This window comes from Malus domestica, chromosome 06 (genome assembly GCF_042453785.1).
Source record: "Malus domestica chromosome 06, GDT2T_hap1".
Classification (NCBI taxonomy): domain Eukaryota; kingdom Viridiplantae; phylum Streptophyta; class Magnoliopsida; order Rosales; family Rosaceae; genus Malus; species Malus domestica.
This window is the reverse complement of record NC_091666.1, coordinates 3,468,599-3,487,309: the sequence shown is the minus strand read 5'-3', so window position 1 is coordinate 3,487,309 and position 18,711 is coordinate 3,468,599. Positions and strand designations below refer to the sequence as shown.

General features: G+C 36.3%; 2 protein-coding genes across 2 annotated transcripts; one reads left to right on the top strand and one right to left on the bottom strand.

The window, feature by feature from the left end:
* The first annotated feature begins 3,766 nt into the window (after positions 1 to 3,766).
* LOC103436867 (14-3-3 protein 10-like) lies at positions 3,767 to 4,574 on the top strand. The gene has a single exon (XM_017332900.3). The coding sequence runs from the start codon at positions 3,954 to 3,956 to the stop codon at positions 4,491 to 4,493; it is 540 nt and encodes a 179-aa protein (XP_017188389.1). The 5' UTR covers positions 3,767 to 3,953; the 3' UTR covers positions 4,494 to 4,574.
* Positions 4,575 to 6,509: 1,935 nt separating this feature from the next.
* Positions 6,510 to 9,858, bottom strand: LOC103436866 (probable xyloglucan endotransglucosylase/hydrolase protein 30). Its single transcript, XM_008375314.4, has 4 exons — positions 9,408 to 9,858; positions 9,140 to 9,240; positions 8,735 to 8,943; positions 6,510 to 7,273 (listed from the first exon to the last, which is right to left on the bottom strand). Exons 1-4 carry the CDS (start codon positions 9,634 to 9,636, stop codon positions 6,745 to 6,747), a joined length of 1,068 nt encoding a protein of 355 aa, XP_008373536.1. The 5' UTR covers positions 9,637 to 9,858; the 3' UTR covers positions 6,510 to 6,744.
* Between the last annotated feature and the right edge of the window lie 8,853 nt (positions 9,859 to 18,711).

The following is an 18,711-nucleotide window of genomic DNA, read 5'->3' as shown; positions in this document are numbered from 1 at the left end:
GAGATTTTCTAGTGTATCCGTAGAGAGTATATTTGCTCATCGTCATCCTATAGCCCAAGTTCACCATATATCTAACCATCTGTAATTTCACGTTATCAAAAATTAAACGAATGACACATAATAGAAGAATAAGTATATAATAAGCATGCATCATAATTTATGACGGTGAGCAATAATGCTCGCTAAGCTGTAGGTTTCTAGTGGTCCAGACGCCGGACACTAATTTCTCTACACCGACAGTGTGTGAACGGTGCGAGAGCATTAAATTTTATTGAAAATATGAACCATTTAGAGTCATACATAGGACATCAAACAGTGAGCCCCCGCACTATTGATAGAGAAAAGTCAGCATCTGTTGAAAAAGGCAAAACACCCATAAACTTCAACATTGGCAACTTTGACTAAACCATTGCTTTTATGATGACAGCCTCTCTTTTTTCTTTTTTTTTTTTTTTTTTTTTTTAGATTTTTGGAAATTCCAGTTTCTTTTAGGAAAATATAGGGTAATACTAAGGAGATAAAAACTTTTAAACTAAATTTATAAATCAAATGATGTAATGGTTGGTCATTGGATTACTAGTTAAATATTGATTAATGTGCTTATTTGATATTAGTAACACATCATTTGGTTTACAAATTTAGTTTAATATTTTGATATCCCTAGCATTATCCAAATGAATAACATTAGATAAAGTCACTCATATTACAATCAGTATCAATACAGTCAAATAACAAAGTCTTTCTTATAGACGTGGTTCCAAGTGATCACATCAAAAGCTGAAGCCAACCGTATGATATCTTCTAAAATGTTCCTCAGACGCCAAGGAGTAGAACAAACACCTTTTATAGCATCGATGACCAGCTTCGAGTTTGGTAAACATGATCCTATTTGTTACTGTCGTTCCAATTTTCGGAGGCGTCCCCGAGGTGCGTTCATGTTGGTTCATATACTCGTTTCATTACCAAACCATTTTTATGAAAAATTTCATTAAAGTAAAATGCCAAATTCAAGATGTATAGCATTTGTTACCTGTAACACAAAATCTCTTGTGCGCCAGCTTGGTGTGTCGAGCATATCTAATGCATGCAAGCTAGTTTATGTAAAAATGCTGTACATGATAAAATTCAATTTTTAATGGGACATATCTAGTTTATGCTAAACTCGCCCAGGGCCCTCCAAGGAGCCAGTTTAGCCCCGAATCTTGCCGATTGCCCTTGAAGGGTCAACTTAGGAACAAACCGGTAGCTAATGAAAATTAGTCACCCAACACTTTTTAACCTCTAATCTCTCATATCGTTAGAGCAACAAAATTGTGAGATGGCTGAATTTCATAAATAATGATACTTTGAGAGGTCAAATAAAACCTCCAACCCCTAACCCATGTCGTTTCCACTAGACTTGCTCCTATGTACTAGCCACCCAGGCCCATAACGAGGATATGGGTCTTCAAGAAGGATATGGCTCTTCAAGAAGGAGAAGGATCCTTATCCGGATGATTCAGAAATCATGTCCGTTCATCGTACATCGTACGGTTAGTTTTTTTTAGATATTATTTATATTTAATTTTAAATTTTAAATGATTTCTGACCACATGATGTATGATGAATATACATGATTTCTGGATCCCCAGGAAAAGGATCCAATCCTTTTCCCTTCAAGATATCAAAATTAAGGGATTTTTGTGAAATCTATATTCAATATATGGCACCAAAAATGGCAGGCCAGTCCTTAGATTTTTTAGGTCCAAGTGGCGACACCAAAAAATATGTCTTAACTCTATATATTAAAAAAAATTATTTGTTTTGACATGTAAGACTTAGATAAAATTACACTTAAAAAAAGTTTCAAACTCAAGAATTTAGAAATACGAAAAAAATCTAATTTATTTGTATTGAGAGAAGGGAACCAAACAACCCCGACTTACATCTAGTAGGTGGACTCTTTGTACCCGTCTTCCCCCATTCCCTTTTAGTGCTCTATGTCATAGGAGAGTCCGCACACAAGAATATCTCCTTGATATTTCAACATTTACTCCTAAACAGAGTTTTGATTTGGTAAAACAAAAAGTAATAGAATAAAATACTTGGAAGAAAAAAGAAAGCGAAAACCAAAGCGGAGATTACAAATTAAAGTCAATTATACATGAACAGTTGGTAAATCCTTGTGCTCATCTGACGGAGATTACAAATTTGAAAATGACTGATCAAACAAAAAAAAACTAAGTGCAAACTTCGAATTATAGTCAAAATGTCCCTTCGGTGACATCCAATAAAATTGAAACAAATACAGAGAAGATTAGTCAAAATGAAAATGGCTGATAACAAAAATTGGAGTTCAGCAAGTGAAACTTCAGAAGGATTTTGGAAACCGTGCTATAGAGGATGGGTGGAGGAGTTCTTTTTCCTCAAGTTGTGTTATAGTGCTTAAATTTGAACAAGTGGCAAGTTTAGAGTGGCTAGTAGTGTCGTCTAACATTGTCCTGCATCAAGTTAAAATTCATACAAGTTTTTCTCGTGTATTAGAGATGGTTGGAGTCAAAACTTAAATACTATTTTTCTGGTTGAATAAAATTAAAATTTTAAGTCACTTTGACTAAAGTATCATATTGAAACTCAAATTAAAGTCTCACTTTAACGAAGAACTTACAAGACTTAAATGTATTTAATATAATCGCCATCTCGATGGTTAGATCGTAATTGTATTAAATTTCTGAAGCCGGAACGAGATGTCGTTGTTTTAAGCTTCTGAACGCGGATTGTAGTGACTGAGACTTCTTTCACTTTGACGTCAAAATATGGAGGTGATGATGATTCATGTTGGTACCATATATTAGGCCTTGTCTTTGGGCCTCGTCTTTGGGCCTCATCCCTAAGTCCATGATTTATGTAAAAGGGGAGGGAGCCCTTATTCTATAAAAGGGACTCTCCCTCACCCTCATTAAGGGAGCCTGACCTTCACAGAAAGAAAATAGAGTCTCAACCCTCACAACAATAGAGGGCAATACATTCTCAGCCAAACAGAGAGCAAAATGGCAAGGGATGCATCCACAGAGAGCTCCATTACCGATCTATTGTAATCCATACATTCATATAGTGAATCAGAATCAACATCAGTGTGGACGTAGCCCAAACATTAGGGTAAATCACGATACATCTTTGTGTTCTTGTGCATTTGTGTGATTCACGGCCGAATTTACATTGGTCCAAGATCCTCCGGATTTTGTGCATCAACATTTGGCGCCGTTTGTGGGAAACGACACGAAAAGTTATGTCGGTTCTCTTTCATTTTTTTTCATCTCACCACTGTGAAACCTCACCACAATATCCACCGTGAATCAGCAGAAACCCAGGAACCAAAGTCACTGCAAAACCCATCTCTAAAAAATGCAGAAATGAAAACTCTCTAACGCTCGCTCTCCGTCATCTCTTCCTCTCTTCCCCTATATTTGCCTCTATGGCTCACCTCTTCAAAGACGTCTCTTCGCTGGGCTAATCCAAAAGAGGTATCACCGCCCCCACAACCACCACAGCCACCGCCTTACCCGCCAAACCACTTAGCATACCCACCAGATCCATTTTCACAATGGGCACTGATCTCCCATCCCCACTCGGCCAGCTTTCGGCCCAACTCAGCAACTCGGACCTTCGACTCACCGCCCACGAGATTTACGTCGCCGCCTGCTGCATATCCACCGGAAAAGCCTTGACTTTCACACCCTCATCCGCTGACTCGTCAACCCAACACGCCAACTCCCTCAAAGACTCCCCCGCGCTGCAGAGATTGCTCACTTCCACAGCTGCCAGAAAGATGAAGAAAGCATTGGGTCTCAAATCACCGGGCTCCGGCTCCAAGAAGAGTCATGAGTCAGCCGGGTCTGGGGTCGGGTCAGGTCTAGGAAAGCCTAGGTGGGCCATGATGGTGGGTGAGCTAATGAGGATCCAAATGGGGATTTATGAGGCCACTGACTCCAGAGTCAGAAGAGCTCTACTCAGGATTTCTACTTCTCAGCTCACCTGCTCCAATGGCTTCCGTTGTCCCTGAAAACCTCAGCAGAGAACAGTACGTGTACATGGCGAAGCTCGCCGAGCAGGTCGAGCGGTACGAGGAGATTGTGAGCTTCATGAAGAAGCTTGTCGTCGACTCCATCACCGTCGGGATCGAGCTTACGGTGAAGGAGCACAACCTGCTTAGCGTCGCCTTCAAGAACGTCATCGGCTCGTTCCGCGCCGCCTGGCGCATAATCTCGTCAATTGAGCAGAAGGATGAAGGCCGCCACAACGAGGAGCATGTGGCGCTCATCAAGCAGTACAGATCCAAGGTAGAAACCGAGCTCTCCGCCATCTACGCCGGAATCCTGGAGCTCCTGCGGTCGCACCTTGTTCCTTCGGCTACCACCGGAGAGTCCAAGGTCTTCTACTTGAAGATGAATGATAATTACCATCGGTACCTCGCCAGGTTCAAAAATGGCGACAAGAGAAAGACCACCGCCTAGGACACCCTGGATGCCTGACCCGGAGATTGCATGACTAACAAATGTTGGCCAGCTACTTGAGAGGAAGGGAAAATAGCTTTTGGGTTTCAGACTGGCCTCTAGCTCTCCTTCGACGACAATGGCTGGAGACAAAAAGGTTTATACTTTGGCTAAGGTCTCCGCTCACAGTTCCACTGTTAGAGCAATGATGGACGAACAGAGAAGATAAGAACTTTATTATCACAACTTGCAACTGTCGACCATCAACATTTTGAAAAAGATAAAACTTTCATCATGAAGGGGGGTGCATGTTCCCTGCCCATTTTCTGAAAAAAGCCATGGGAACAAGATAAGATTCTTTTTGTTATTATTTTATTACTTTATTATTATTTTGATAAGATCCTTTTGCTTTACATCTGTGTGTATATTCTTTAACATGAGGCCACATCATTTCTATCACACCTATATAGTGCGTTCCTAGTTTGATTTGCTTTACAATGTGCATATACTTTACAAACGCTTGTCTGCAATCTTCCTTACAATTATTTTATTAATTAATATTTTATTATTACATCTTTAATCATTCCTCACTTCATTATCTAAAGTGGTAGGATAAAAACTTTATCATACAATATTTATTGGCCTAGAGTATTGTGACTGCCATTAAATTATGTCACTTGTACAACATGTGATTTACCACACAACTGAATAAATTATTCATCTGTAGTAGGCACATGATACAATGTTTTGCCTTGACAAACTTTGTTAATTTGATTTATTCATTATATGGTCATACTTATACTGTCATTTATTGTCAGGAATTATTGAGCAACTAGATCCACTGATCGACATTGTTGCTGATTAAAAAAGCCTACCGACACTATTGATCAGCCTATGGATCACTGAGCCACATGCTTATGGTGACAAATATTTAGTTCGAACAATGATCTCTTGTCTAACCTGACAAGCGGACCTGAGTATTGGGCCTTGTCTTTGGGCCTCATCCCTAAGTCCATAATTTATGTAAAAGGGGAGGGAGCCCTTATTCTATAAAAGGGACTCTCTTTCACCCTCATTAAGGGAGCCTGACCTTCACATAAAGAAAACAGAGTCTCAACCCTCACAACAATAGAGGGCAATACCCTCTTAGCCAAACAGAGAGCAAAATGGCAAGGGTTGCATCCACAGAGAGCTCCCTTGCCGATCTATTGTAATCCATACATTCATATAGTGAATCAGAATCAACATCAGTGTGGACGTAGCCCAAACATTAAGTTGAACCACGATACATCTTTGTGTTCTTGTGCATTTGTGTGATTCACGACCGAATTTACATTGGTCCAATATCTCCTCCAGATTTTGTGCATCAACAATTCATATGATGAGTTTGTTGATCTCTATAACTTCAAATGGATGTCTCTGATGATAGCACCCATAACAATCATGATGACAAACTTGATTGGAATTGATGTTTCCGTCTGTAGAACAAGATACAGTGTGAAACCAAAGTGAAGCCGCTTGCTTGTAGGTCTGTTCTTCAGCTTCTGGGTGGGCTTAGCTCATCTATATAGTGAAGCTAAGGGGCTTATGGAGAAGACGGAAAACTCACTTTTTCTGTAGGACATCACAAAGCACTGCATAAAAAATCCCACGTATCTTTAACGAAAATCACAATCTCTCTCTCCTTTCTGTGCTATCAGTCCTCTTTCAGGCAGTATTAATCCAGTTCCCTTGATTTATTTTGTCCATCTAAATTCAACTTGAACCTCCTCTAGGAATGTTTCATATTTGAATTTGAGGTTCAAACCGAAGGCGTCATTCCATTATCCAGTTTAATTCCTCGATAACTCATTTTACTCATTCATATTTTCTCATACATGCATGAGAACGTGCTAATGGAGTTGCACACTGGAACATGGGTTATATATAAATTCGTACCTGGTTCGAGGAACCTCGAGATATAACAATTGTCTACTTAAGGATAGCACTCTTTGGGGATTTAAATTCCGGACAAGATTTCAACGAGGCAAAACATAAAAAAAAAAGGAATGCATATAATGATCCATCCAACAGAATGGAAAACTAATGATCAATAATAACACATCAAGGGTTGAACTTACATTGGAGTGAGAACAATAGTGTGTGATGTACAAACGTATGGAGTATGGTACACTAGTACAAGCTAGGGTTGAATTTACATGCATGAGATGTATGAATTGAATCGCAAATAATATCTGAAAAAAAATTGAACTGTGTGATCCATGTACCATCATCATATGTCTGCAGCGTTGTCGGAGTTAGGGACTGCTCGGTTGCGTTTGTGGGACTTCCGCTTGGACTGTCGTTTGTGGCTGCCGCCAAACTTCAACCTGCCAGTGTCCTTGAAGCGTGCCTTCTCGGCAGGAACGGTAACGCACTCGGGTGGTGGCACTGGGTAACGCAGCGAATCATAGCAATATGAGTAGTACATGTAACGCTGCCGAAACCTGCTCATGGCAGCTCGCCGCTGAGGCGAAATGACGGAGTAGTCTTGGGTGGCGAGGTGGGTGTAATGTTCCGCACACGCTTCAGCAGGAGGGATTTGCTGGATTGGGTCGGCAGGGCAGCCCTCTAGGGCTAGGTCTTTGAACTCTGCCACGAAGGGGGCATATTTGTAATTCACCTTGTATTTCCCACCGGACGTAGCCCAACTGCTTGCATCCCATATAGTCGTATACAACGACATTGGCTTTGAAGGATAGTCAGCACCCATTTCTTCATTTCGCACCACCTCTCTAATTGGAACTTCATCCACGTAGAATCTGAACGTAAAATTTTCAGTCGTATATTTAATCACAATTATAATGGGAAGAAAAATTAAAAATAAATTATATATTACCATTTCAATTTCTACGTCAATAACTACTATAAGAAGACAATTTTAAAAATGCGTAGATATTGAAATATGTAAGTAGGCAGGCAATGATGCTCAATGGTGGGTGCATTCGTTAGTTTGGTAGCCTAACAAAATATGGTCTCCCATTTTTTAAATATAGGATGTTTTTTCTCACCCGCTTTCTTTCTTTAACTCAATAATTTTATAACTTATTAACCACTACGCAGTGACTCAATAGTGGGAAACGAATTTCAAGCTCATATTCCACACTGTACATTCAAAGTTCGATTTTTGGGGCTTGCGAATCACACAATAGTGGCCAAAGAGATACTGAAATGTCTTTGCGAGTCTTTTCAGCCTCCAAAAAATTGGATCTTCGTGGTGAAGCAACTAGCTGGTCTTTTTATTTTATTTTTATAACTTATTGTATATAAGAACCTAATTTTCAAGCAATCTGTTTAACCTATCACGTATTTTATTTATTTATGACTATTATATCGAATAAATCAAGCTAAGAGAACGACCATAATTAAACAAATTTAGTGTGTGTTTATCATATTTCTTTATATATAGTCCAATTTTGTTACAATTGTTTTCAAATACTAATACATCAATGTCGTACATTAACGTTACACAGTGACTTTGTAGAATAACATCTTTCAGTTCATATATATACTCCTGACATGACATAAAGTATTGTGTGCATCACACATAAGAAATGTCACTTTCAGTATGTGACGTTTTTTTAATCAATAAATTTGTGACATTATCTTGCTATTAAATTTTAGTCCATACCTTTAATTCATTATATAATTCTACATTACCAATCATTTAATTGATTAAATTCATAGGTTAATCTGGTACAGACACAACATGTTGGACTTTGTCACAAGAAGGAGATATATCATTTATAATTTTTTTTTTTTGGAACTCTATATCATTTATAATTTATGTGATGTTTTTAGGTCGAAAATAGAGACGTATTTTTATCGACTAGTAAGCAGAAGCAACCCATACGCAATCTCAAAGTGTGTATGGCCTCCCGTGAGGTCAAATAAAGCATACAACAAAGTCTACAAAGCATGCGTATTGCCTACCAGCGTTAACAACAAGAATCATCTTGATCCATAGGTATACTAAAACTTTCTCAAAACATTCTTTTCATCTTTCTACGCATTCTTGTTTATTTTTAACTATTGAATTGAATTAAATAAAAAATAAAAATAAAAATCAACAAACAGCAATGAACATGAACAGAAGGAAATTAAAAACAAATGTTAAAAACATTTCTCTAGAGAGGAAAAACAACAAAACAAAACTAAGAGGAAAATGAAATTAATACTTGATTAGATGAGAATTGAAAAAGAAAAGGATCGATAGGACATACATGATTTTTTCGGGGGTCCAAAGGATGCTGTAGCGGTGGAAGTCTTTGGTAGGGTCGAACCAGAGGCGGTAACGCTCTTCGCGGCCGCGGTTGGTGCTGCCATTTCCGTAGATGTTGGTTTGGAATCTCCATGGCTTCCCTTCTGTGTTCCCTAAGAATTCTATGTCCAACTCATCGTGGCTCTTTTCGAATACGTCCGCGTTTGATGTCTGTTTGTTTGGTCATCGCAGCCACACAAATTTAGAAACAAATTATAATTACATCTACTTATTTAGAAAATATCAACGAATCTCCCTTCATTTCCTCCCAACTAAAAACGGATCATTTTACGTAAGAAAAAAGGTCGTTTCAAATTAATTTACCATATATATGCTTGTGTTACGTAGAAATAATAAGAAAACTTACGTAAAAAGCAACACAGATACCGGCAGTGTAATCGGATGGCAACTTAATGTTAGCGCTGAAGAAACCATGGTTGTAAAGATTGGAGGAGATGAAGCCAGAACCTTCATTAATTTAAAATAAAGAATTAATTAGTATGAATAAAAGAGAGTATTTCAAGAGACAATTAGAGAATTCCAAACTATGAATCGTAAATGATAAAACTATTAATACAGCCTCTCTGTGCGCGCACACACAAAATACAAATGAACGAAAGAAAGAAAGAACGAACCTGTGAAGCGATCAAGGAGGAGACGAACACCTTTTCCGTCGGGGGAGCGGACAAGGTTGCCGTCGCCGAAGAGAGGGATATAGCCTTGGTCGAAGGGGATGGTGGTCAGGTTATAGAACGCTGCACCTACGTTTCCAAAACACACAAGGATCAATAGTACTAACCTCAAAGGATGGAAAAAGAGAGAAACTCCATTAAACCAATATCTACAACGTTGTAACCCCTCCATTTGCTTTCGATATTTTTTTTCTTTGTGATTCAAATTTTGATCGATATTTGCCTATTTTTGTTTAAATTTCTCTCTTTTCTCTCTCTCTCATCCGATCCCACCTCTTTCGATTTCTCTTCCAAAGTCTGTTTATATATATATCCAGCAGCTAAGAGGCCAAGAGGAATTCAATGCAAAGGTTACGAGAGAAAGAAAAGGGAAGAAAGTATATGGTCAGCCTGCGGCTGCTGATTTGTCATTGAATGTTTTAATTAATTATTGCGGATGTTCGAGAATGCCCATATTTCGCTGGGGTATTACCCGATTGCCACTGGACTGTGGTGATTGATTAGCTAGGGTTGTGAGAAATAATTACATACAAAAAGAAGTTGGTCCATGGTGGTTACAACCAACTTACAAAAAGAAAAATATTTGGCAAACTTCTTGTAGTATAGGAGTTTCTACATTTTTGTAATTATAGTTTGATATATACATAAAATTAAAAAATTAAAAAATTGGTGTGTCTTTGATATATTATAGGAAAACTAATGAAAAGGGCTTGAAAACTTTGAGTTTTAATGATAAGGACAAAATAAAGGGTAAAGTGAATAGTACCAAGATTGACTTTTTAGTGTAAAAATATGGTTTTTCGTTAAAGTGAACAGTACCGGGAGCTTTTTGTTAAAGTTCCCATATATTATTTCTGGACACATTTTTTTTTTTGTTGAATATTCTCCAAACATATCAAATTTTGTAAATTATAAAGACTTGTCTCAAAGTACTATTAAATTACCGAAGGCGCTCTTGGTGGAAGTTTTTTTGGTCTTGCAAGAAGCACTTCAAGTGCTTTTTCAAGATTCACTTGCATTTTTACTAATGATTGATTCTAAAAATACTCTCATCAGAAACGTTTTCAGTCATTTTAAAAATACTTCCAAACGAGCCGTAAATTTCTACATACAATGCAAACTAGAATTTAAGTTTTAAAAGAGATTTGAATACATTAGAATTTTAAATAAAATAAAGGTTGGGTAGCGACCTTTATTTTATTTAAAATAAAGTAGTGTGTGTCTATATATATATATATATATTATAAAATGATATTAATGTATGCAGTAAGTGATGGATAACAAAATCTAACAACTACATATTCATGCACGGGAATAAAGATCCAAACAACTAAATAACAAATACGATGTGGATCCTTGTGGGATTGTAATGGGTTTAATTGATTTATGCCAAAAGAAAAATTACTAAAGCTGATATTCCATTTATAATTAACTACTCTATAAATATCAGTTTAATCGGTTGAGAACTTACAGCTTCTAGTTCAATATCCATAGAGTCCTCAAAACCTCTTAACTTGTGAAAAGACAAAGATGAATGTCACAAGTGTTACCCAAACGGTACCCAAAATTCCAGTAGTAGATTTCTCCCAAGAGGATTGCTTGAAGCCAGGGACAAGTTCTTGGCTCTCAGTACGTGGGAATGTTTGCCGCGCACTCGAAGAGTTTGGCTGTTTCATGGCAGTCCTGCCCAACAAAGTTTCACCTGAGCTTCACGATAGCATGTTTGGGACATTAAAAGAGCTGTTTGATTTCCCAATTGAAACTAAAGTGCAAAATCCGCAGGAAAAACCTATACTTGATGGTCATTTAACGGGGCCTTTCCATGAAAGCTTGGCAACTGGTACAGACAGTGAAAAATCGCGCGTATTCGAACATCATTTTTGGCCTAATGGAAATGATCAATATCGGTATGGTTTAGTATATATTTGATAAATGATTGAGTTTGGGATATATCGACTCACCTTTCACATTGTTCTTTTGTCTAGTAAGACTGCTGATGCGTATAGAAAAGTGATGGCAGAACTAAGGGCTGGTTTGGTATTGCTGTGCTTTGAAAAAAAACTGCTGTGAGAATAAGCGGCTGTGCTGTGAGAATAAGCGGCTGTGAAATAAATCAGCAGAGCGTTTGGTAAACTTTTTTGTAAAAATGCTTTTGGAAAAAAAAGCAGTTTGATAGTGGGTCTTTTCATTAAAAGAGCACTGTAGTTCCGTGTGCTTTGAAAAAAAAACCAATTTTCCAAAGCTACAAATAGCAGCTTCAGCTTTTTCCTTTGATTTCAGCTTATTCTCACAGCAGCTTCCAAAATAAGCCATTTTTTTTCAGTTTACCAAACACTTAAAACCCTCACAGCTTTTTTTCATAGGTGCTTTTTTTTTAAGCACCTCACTCCCAAACTAGGTCTAAATCAAGTGGTTACAAGAATGGTATTCAAAAACTACAATGTAGAAAAATACCTTGACGATCACGTTCAATCGATTGTGTCCACTTTCCGCTTTATGAAATATAAGAAACCAGAGAAAATGGGAACTGGACAGGGTCTATCCGTGCATACAGACAAGACTTTAACTTCCATACTCCACCAAAATCATGTCAAAGGTCTTGAGATATATACAAAAGATAACAAATGGATTGGTTTTGATCCTTTGCCTTCATCCTTCCTATTCATGGCATCTGATGGATTTCAGGTATGCCACTATACGCTTCCATTAATCATTCTGTTTCATGGATATAAATGAGGCTGTCATAGACTAAAAGGGGTTCTATTTCTAGTGATCAACTATAATCTATGCTTTTTCTTGCCTAGGTTTGGAGCAATGACAGAATACCATCTTGTAAACATAGAGTCAATCTGAAGGAAAATGAGGAAAGATACTCGTTTGGACTATTTTCATACTTGAAAGGGGTGACACGCGCACCGGACGAGCTTACCACCGACGACCACCCCGTGAAGTATAAGCCATTGCATATGTTGGATTATGTTCAATTTTATATGGCCAATTATCTTAATATTGGGGATGGGTTCTCTGTCAAGGAATATTGCGGGGTTTGATTTCCATGCTCAAAGGCTCCAAGCTTAGCTTATCCCCTAGTGTCTTTTTTTTTTTTTAATGTATTGTGTTTTTTTCTTTTATATTTTATCAACCACGTTGTGTGTTATTTCATTAATGTTGCTATATTTTAAATAAATTTATCATCACTTGAAAATAGTCATCATCTTTTTTTTTTTTTTTGAGAGAAATACGATATTAGATATTCCATTCGAACAGCGGGGTACAAGTACAAATTGACAACAAACTGAGGATAGCTTGCCTATTGGGGCTCAATAAAACCTTGCCGGAGCTTTCAACCGGTGGAAGGAAAAAGAGCGTCCCGCACGAAACAAGGAACTATCCTCAAATGTCAATACAAAAGCAAATTACAAGGAATTCCTAAGCAAATCATGGGGAATCTTCCGCCCACCAAACATGTAGCGTATATCCATTGCTATGCTGTGAGCATCAACCGTGCGGCAAAGCATGCGACCATGGCTTCCATTGTCCTTTCCACACGATGCAACACCAACATGAACCACCAGCTGAAAATATCTCCAACAAATTGGATTAGTTGGACCAACAGCCACTTACCTATGCCCGCAGAACTACAGACAAAGGCAAATTACATAACAAGGGAAAATTACAAATAACTACCAATTTTCGTACTAATAACTAGCAATTTTCGTCACATGTCAAATTCGTAAGAGTTTTTAATATGCTCCCCAGTATCCTAGCAATATATACACCAAAAATTTTGCAAGTTAAATTCTTAGTCAAGTTCCATTAAACAAGATTTAACGGCCAAAAATCTTGATGTATAAGATTTATAGGATCAATAGTACTAACCTCAAAGAATGGAAAAAGAAATAAACTCCATTAAACCAATATCTACAACGTTGTAACCCCTCCATTTGCTTTCGATATTTTTTTTCTTTGTGATTCAAATTTTGATCGATATTTGCCTATTTTTGTTTAAATTTCTCTCTCTCTCTCATCCAATCCCACCTCTTTCGATTTCTCTGCCAAAGTCTGTTTATATATCCAGCAGCTAAGAGGCCAAGAGGAATTCAATGCAAAGGTTACGAGAGAGAGAAAAGGGGAGAAAGTATATGGTCAGCCAGCGGCTGGAGAAATTTTTAATTGTGACGAGAATACGGATGGTACACCATGTGTTTTTATGCAAGTGGTGAAATTTTTTAATATTTAAGTTATTAACTTTTTAACACACATAATCCACCATTTATATAGGGACATGTGGTGTACCACTTCGTGTGACGGTCACACTGAAAAATCTCTCAGCAGCTACTGATTAGCCATTGAATGTTTTAATTAAGGGATACTTTGGATGCGGTCCCTAATCTTTAACATTCTTTGACTAAAACCTTAATGGTATTCAAATTTTGATTAAAGTCCCTTGACTTTGTACACCTCATTCTATTACAATTAATATTTATATTTTTATACTTTTGACATTAATTGTTTGATATTTTATGAGATTTATAATCCTATAAATTTAAAATCCCTCATTATAATACTATTAGAAAAGGTTACAATAAAAAAAATTCAAACATTTTGATTGAATAAATGGATAAAAACTATGTAAAAATAAGAAATAATAAATGGCAAAAGAATGTATCCGTAGTGTTAAAAAAGTTGGTACATTTCACATATAACAAAGTGGTAAATTAATAAAGAAGAATGGGTACATTATAAATAAATTAGGGTACAGATAAAAGATTAAAAAATTATGAGTACAAATGAATTTTAAAAAAATATAGGCGCTAAAAAAAATTAATACATGGGTACAAAATAAAACTAAAAAGAAAATACTACAAATTTAAAAAAAAATGTTGCAAATTAAAAGTGGGTACAAACTAAAAATATAAATATATGATACAAAGTTTAGTCATAAAACATAAATATACCATATATAATTTTTCTATCATTAATTAAATATACAATGTAACGTGATGGTATACACATGGGTACAAACACAAATAATGACACACCACGACCCGAAATGTCCATTAGGACTCCGAACCGAGTTGTGCTGGCCGACACCTGAAAGGTGACGAAGCCATAAAGTGTAGTGATGGTAAAGAATTAGTCCTAGGAGGGTCAGGGGACACCTCGGCCCAAACGCCGCCACGCCACACGTGAGTTCCCATAATCAAAACCGTGAGGGAGTGGTCGGTGCCCAAAACGGACAATATCATGCTATGGTGGAGTCAAGCCAGGGATGTGGTGGGGGCCTAGGCCGAGATGTGACAAATAAAACTTTAAAAAATATGGGCACAAAAAGAAACTAATATATGGGTACAAATTAAAAATGAAAAAAAATTGGTACAAATTAAAAATAGGTACAAACTAAAAATAAAAATATATGATAAAAAATTTAGCCATAAATTTTAATATGCTAATTGTAACATTTTTAACACAAAGGAATATATTTAAAATAAAAATATTTTATTATTCAAATAATTAATAATGTTATTAATACCTAAGGACCTTGATCAAAAATTGAAAATGAATAGGATTTTAATCAATGGAATAGCAAAAAGAAGAATGTGAACCTAATTTCTCCTTTAATTAATTATTGCGGATGTTTGAGAATGCCCATATTTCGCTGGGGTATTACTCGATTGCCATTGGAATGTGGTGATTGATTAGCTAGGGTTGTAACATCCCACATCACCCAGGGGAGTGGATCATGTAAGCTTTATATGTATATTCTCATCTCTACCTAACACGAGACATTTTGGAAGCTCACTGGCTTCGGGTTCCGTAGGAACTCTGAAGTTAAGCGAGAAGGGGGCGAGAGCATTTTCAGGATAGGTGACCCACTGGGAAGTTCTCGTGTGAGTTCTTAAAAACAAAACCGTGAGGGCGTGGTCGGGGCCCAAAACAGACAATATCGTGCTACAGTGGAGTTGGGCTCGGGCCCCTAAGGGGGTGGATTGTAACATCCTACATCGCCCAGGGGAGTGGATCATGTAAGCCTTATATGTATATTCTCATCTCTACCTAGCACGAAGCTTTTTGGAAGCTCACTGGCTTCGGGTTCCGTACGAACTCCGAAGTTAAGCGAGAAGGGGGCGAGAGCATTCCCAAGATAGGTCACCCACTGAGAAGTTCTCGTGTGAGTTCCCAGAAACAAAACTATGAGGGAGTGGTCAGGACCCAAAGCGGACAATATCGTGCTACGGTAGAGTCGAACCCGAGATGTGGTGGGGCCCAGGCCAGGATGTGATAAGGGTTGTGAGAAATAATTACATACAAAAAAAAGTTGGTCCATGGTGGTTACAACCAACTTACAAAAAGAAAAATATTTGGCAAACTTCTTGTAGTATAGGAATTTCTACATTTTTGTAATTATAGTTTGATAAATACATAAAAAAATAAAAATAAAAAATTGGTGTGTCTTTGATATATTATTTCTGTGATATATTAATTCTAGACACATTTTGTTGTTTTTGAATATTTCTCCAAACATATCAAATTTTGTAAATTATAAGGACTTGTCTGAAAGTACTATTAAATTACTAAGGCGCTTTTGGTGAAAGTATTTTTTGTCTTGCAAGAAGCACTTCAAGTGCTTTTTGAAGATTTATTTGCATTTTTACTAATGATTGATTCTAAAAGTACTCTCATAAAAAACGTTTTCAATCATTTTTAAAGAGATTTGAATACATTAGAATTTAAAATAAAATAAAGGTTGGGTAGCAACCTTTATTTTATTTAAAATAAAGTAGTGTGTGTATATATATTATAAAATGATATTAACGTCTGCAGTAGGTGATGGATAACAAAATCTAACAACTACGTATTCATGCACGGGAATACAGATCCAAACAACTAAATAACAAATATGATATGGATCCTTGTGGGGTTGTAATGGGTTTAATTGATTTATGCCAAAAGAAAAATTACCAAAGCTGATATTCCATTTATAATTAACTAATTTATTCATATTTGTTATTATTCTAATCGGGAGGTCCATACAAGAGAATAAAGTTACACCTATATTTTTTTAATCGAACTATAAATCTAGCAACGTACGTATCGTCGTTTATCATTTTTGTACGGTGCTAAAGGAAAATGTTAGAGACTCTATGTTTTGTAAATTACATGTGAAACACTTTTTTAATAAAAGTGATATATATTTGTACATGATTATATTGGTCTGTCTTACTTTTATTAGAGAGATGGGTTACATGTGATCCACATATGTGATTTCTTTGGTATCTCCTAGTGTTAAAATACCCTAAAGTAGAACTATGTTAATTTTCAATTTTTGTTGTGTGTATATATTGTCACTGTGGTGGATTCACTAAGGGACGAGTGTCAGGTGACTCCTTTGAGACTGAGAAAATTGATTGGGAAGCACCTTCGATGACCCCTTGCTTTCCTAGTTCGTGACTCTTGGTACTCATAACTTATTCAACAAAATGCCTGAATGGTTGACGCAAAACTTAATGCCCAACCAAAATAACGTCACCAAAATATCGACGTTTTGAGCTAGGTTTTTCTTAGATTATTTAGTAGCGATCTCGCGATGAACTATCTATTTGTTTGATGTATATGAATGACCCAATGAACTCTGAAATGAATGACTTTTTTTTTCTTTATCAGATTTAATATTGATATGATAATAAAGAGTATGAATGATTTATATAATGACGGCTGCATAATAAATATAAGTTAATTACAAGTGGACAGACAAGTAAGTTCTAACATACGGTGGACACAAGTATTTTTCATAAAATAAAAGATAAGAATAAGGTCCTTTTTAACATGTTCCAAAAGCTTCCATCCATTTCATGATGTCGATAATTAGGCCAAGTATGTCCACCCATCCTTCAAATATGACCATGTTAAGGGGTACGTGTCAAGTTATGACAAGTACGTATACTAGAAGATTATGGAAAATCAACATCTTCATAAGATGACTCATTCCCTCATGACATTTAGTCACAAGACTAAAAACGATATTAACCTATTTATTTATTATATTTCTCTATCATATGGCCATTGAATATTAAGCCACGACTTTTATTTATTTTTCATTCTTTTTCTTTATTTATTTATTTCTTAATTATGAGCTTAATGGTTTATACACGAGAAGAAAACATATGATAGATAGTAACCTGCCCTCTCAATAATTGACCAAATCCGGTTGGTCCAGAAAAAAAAATGTATAAAAATAAAATAAAATATAAGCAGAGCAAGTGAAAATTCGCTCACAAGAAACAAGAAACAAGAGGGTTGGAACTTCAGGGTTGCAGAATAATTTTGGGAATTGAGGTTTACGTTTCAGTTGCCCAAATTGATAAGGCAGTGAGGATGGCGTAAGGAAGAACGCTTCGCAAGTAAGCCACTTTAAGGGCATCTTGGAAAGTTACATCTGTGCAATCTTTTGACCTTAGGACCGCGTCTCCATGTCACATTGTCGTTAGTTCTGCATGCCAATTACTTTCTCCTTGTTACCTTTTTTCTTTGCATAGTTTATGTATCAAATAATACCTTTTGAGTTGTACGATAACGTTAGTGAGTTAGATAATTAATTATTATGATAGGAGAATCGGTTGAAATTAAATCCACATCAAGATGTGTTTAGATATGATTATTTTTCGACATTGCAGTAAAGCGTGATATGCATATGTATCAAATAATACTTATCTTCCGAAAGAAGTTTGAATGTTCATTAGGTAGGGAATGATTATTTGGAGACTTGGGTCAAATTTTTCTACTTTACATCATTAAGGAATTTAACTAATAAGTATTACATATTGACCCAAGTGTTGAATCATTCAACTAATAAGATTTACAATGTATTGATAGTTGTCTTGTCAAATTTTGCTTGGAAAATTCAATGGGAGAAAATCAAGGTGGCATGAAAAGAGAATAGCGTTGTATCAAATATTAACTAAGTATTGGACGCGCTTACTAAAACTTATCCTTTGTATTATAACTTATCCTCTTATGTTACGATTTATCTCAACGTCGGCACAAATATCTCTCGATAGTCATGAAAGACAAGTTATAGCATGAAATTCTTGATCAAAGCTTATTACCATATAGAAAAATTTCATGACATTTTGTATCCTATATAATATCTATTCGAGAGATATTCTTCAAATATTTCATAAGTTGTGAAGATTTTCATGTATATAGAGTCTCCATAAGATAAATTGAACATATCATAAGTCTCACA

Coding starts and splice junctions, on each gene's coding strand:
- LOC103436866 (XM_008375314.4), bottom strand. CDS start 9,636: ATGGAGGGGTTACAACGTTGTAGATATTGGTTTAATGGAGTTTCTCTC. Junction 8,944..9,139: donor GTATCTGTGTTGCTTTTTAC/GTAAGTTTTCTT, acceptor CCAAACAAACAG/ACATCAAACGCGGACGTATT. Junction 7,274..8,734: donor TGGACCCCCGAAAAAATCAT/GTATGTCCTATC, acceptor TTTTACGTTCAG/ATTCTACGTGGATGAAGTTC.
- LOC103436867 (XM_017332900.3), top strand. CDS start 3,954: ATGAGGCCACTGACTCCAGAGTCAGAAGAGCTCTACTCAGGATTTCTA.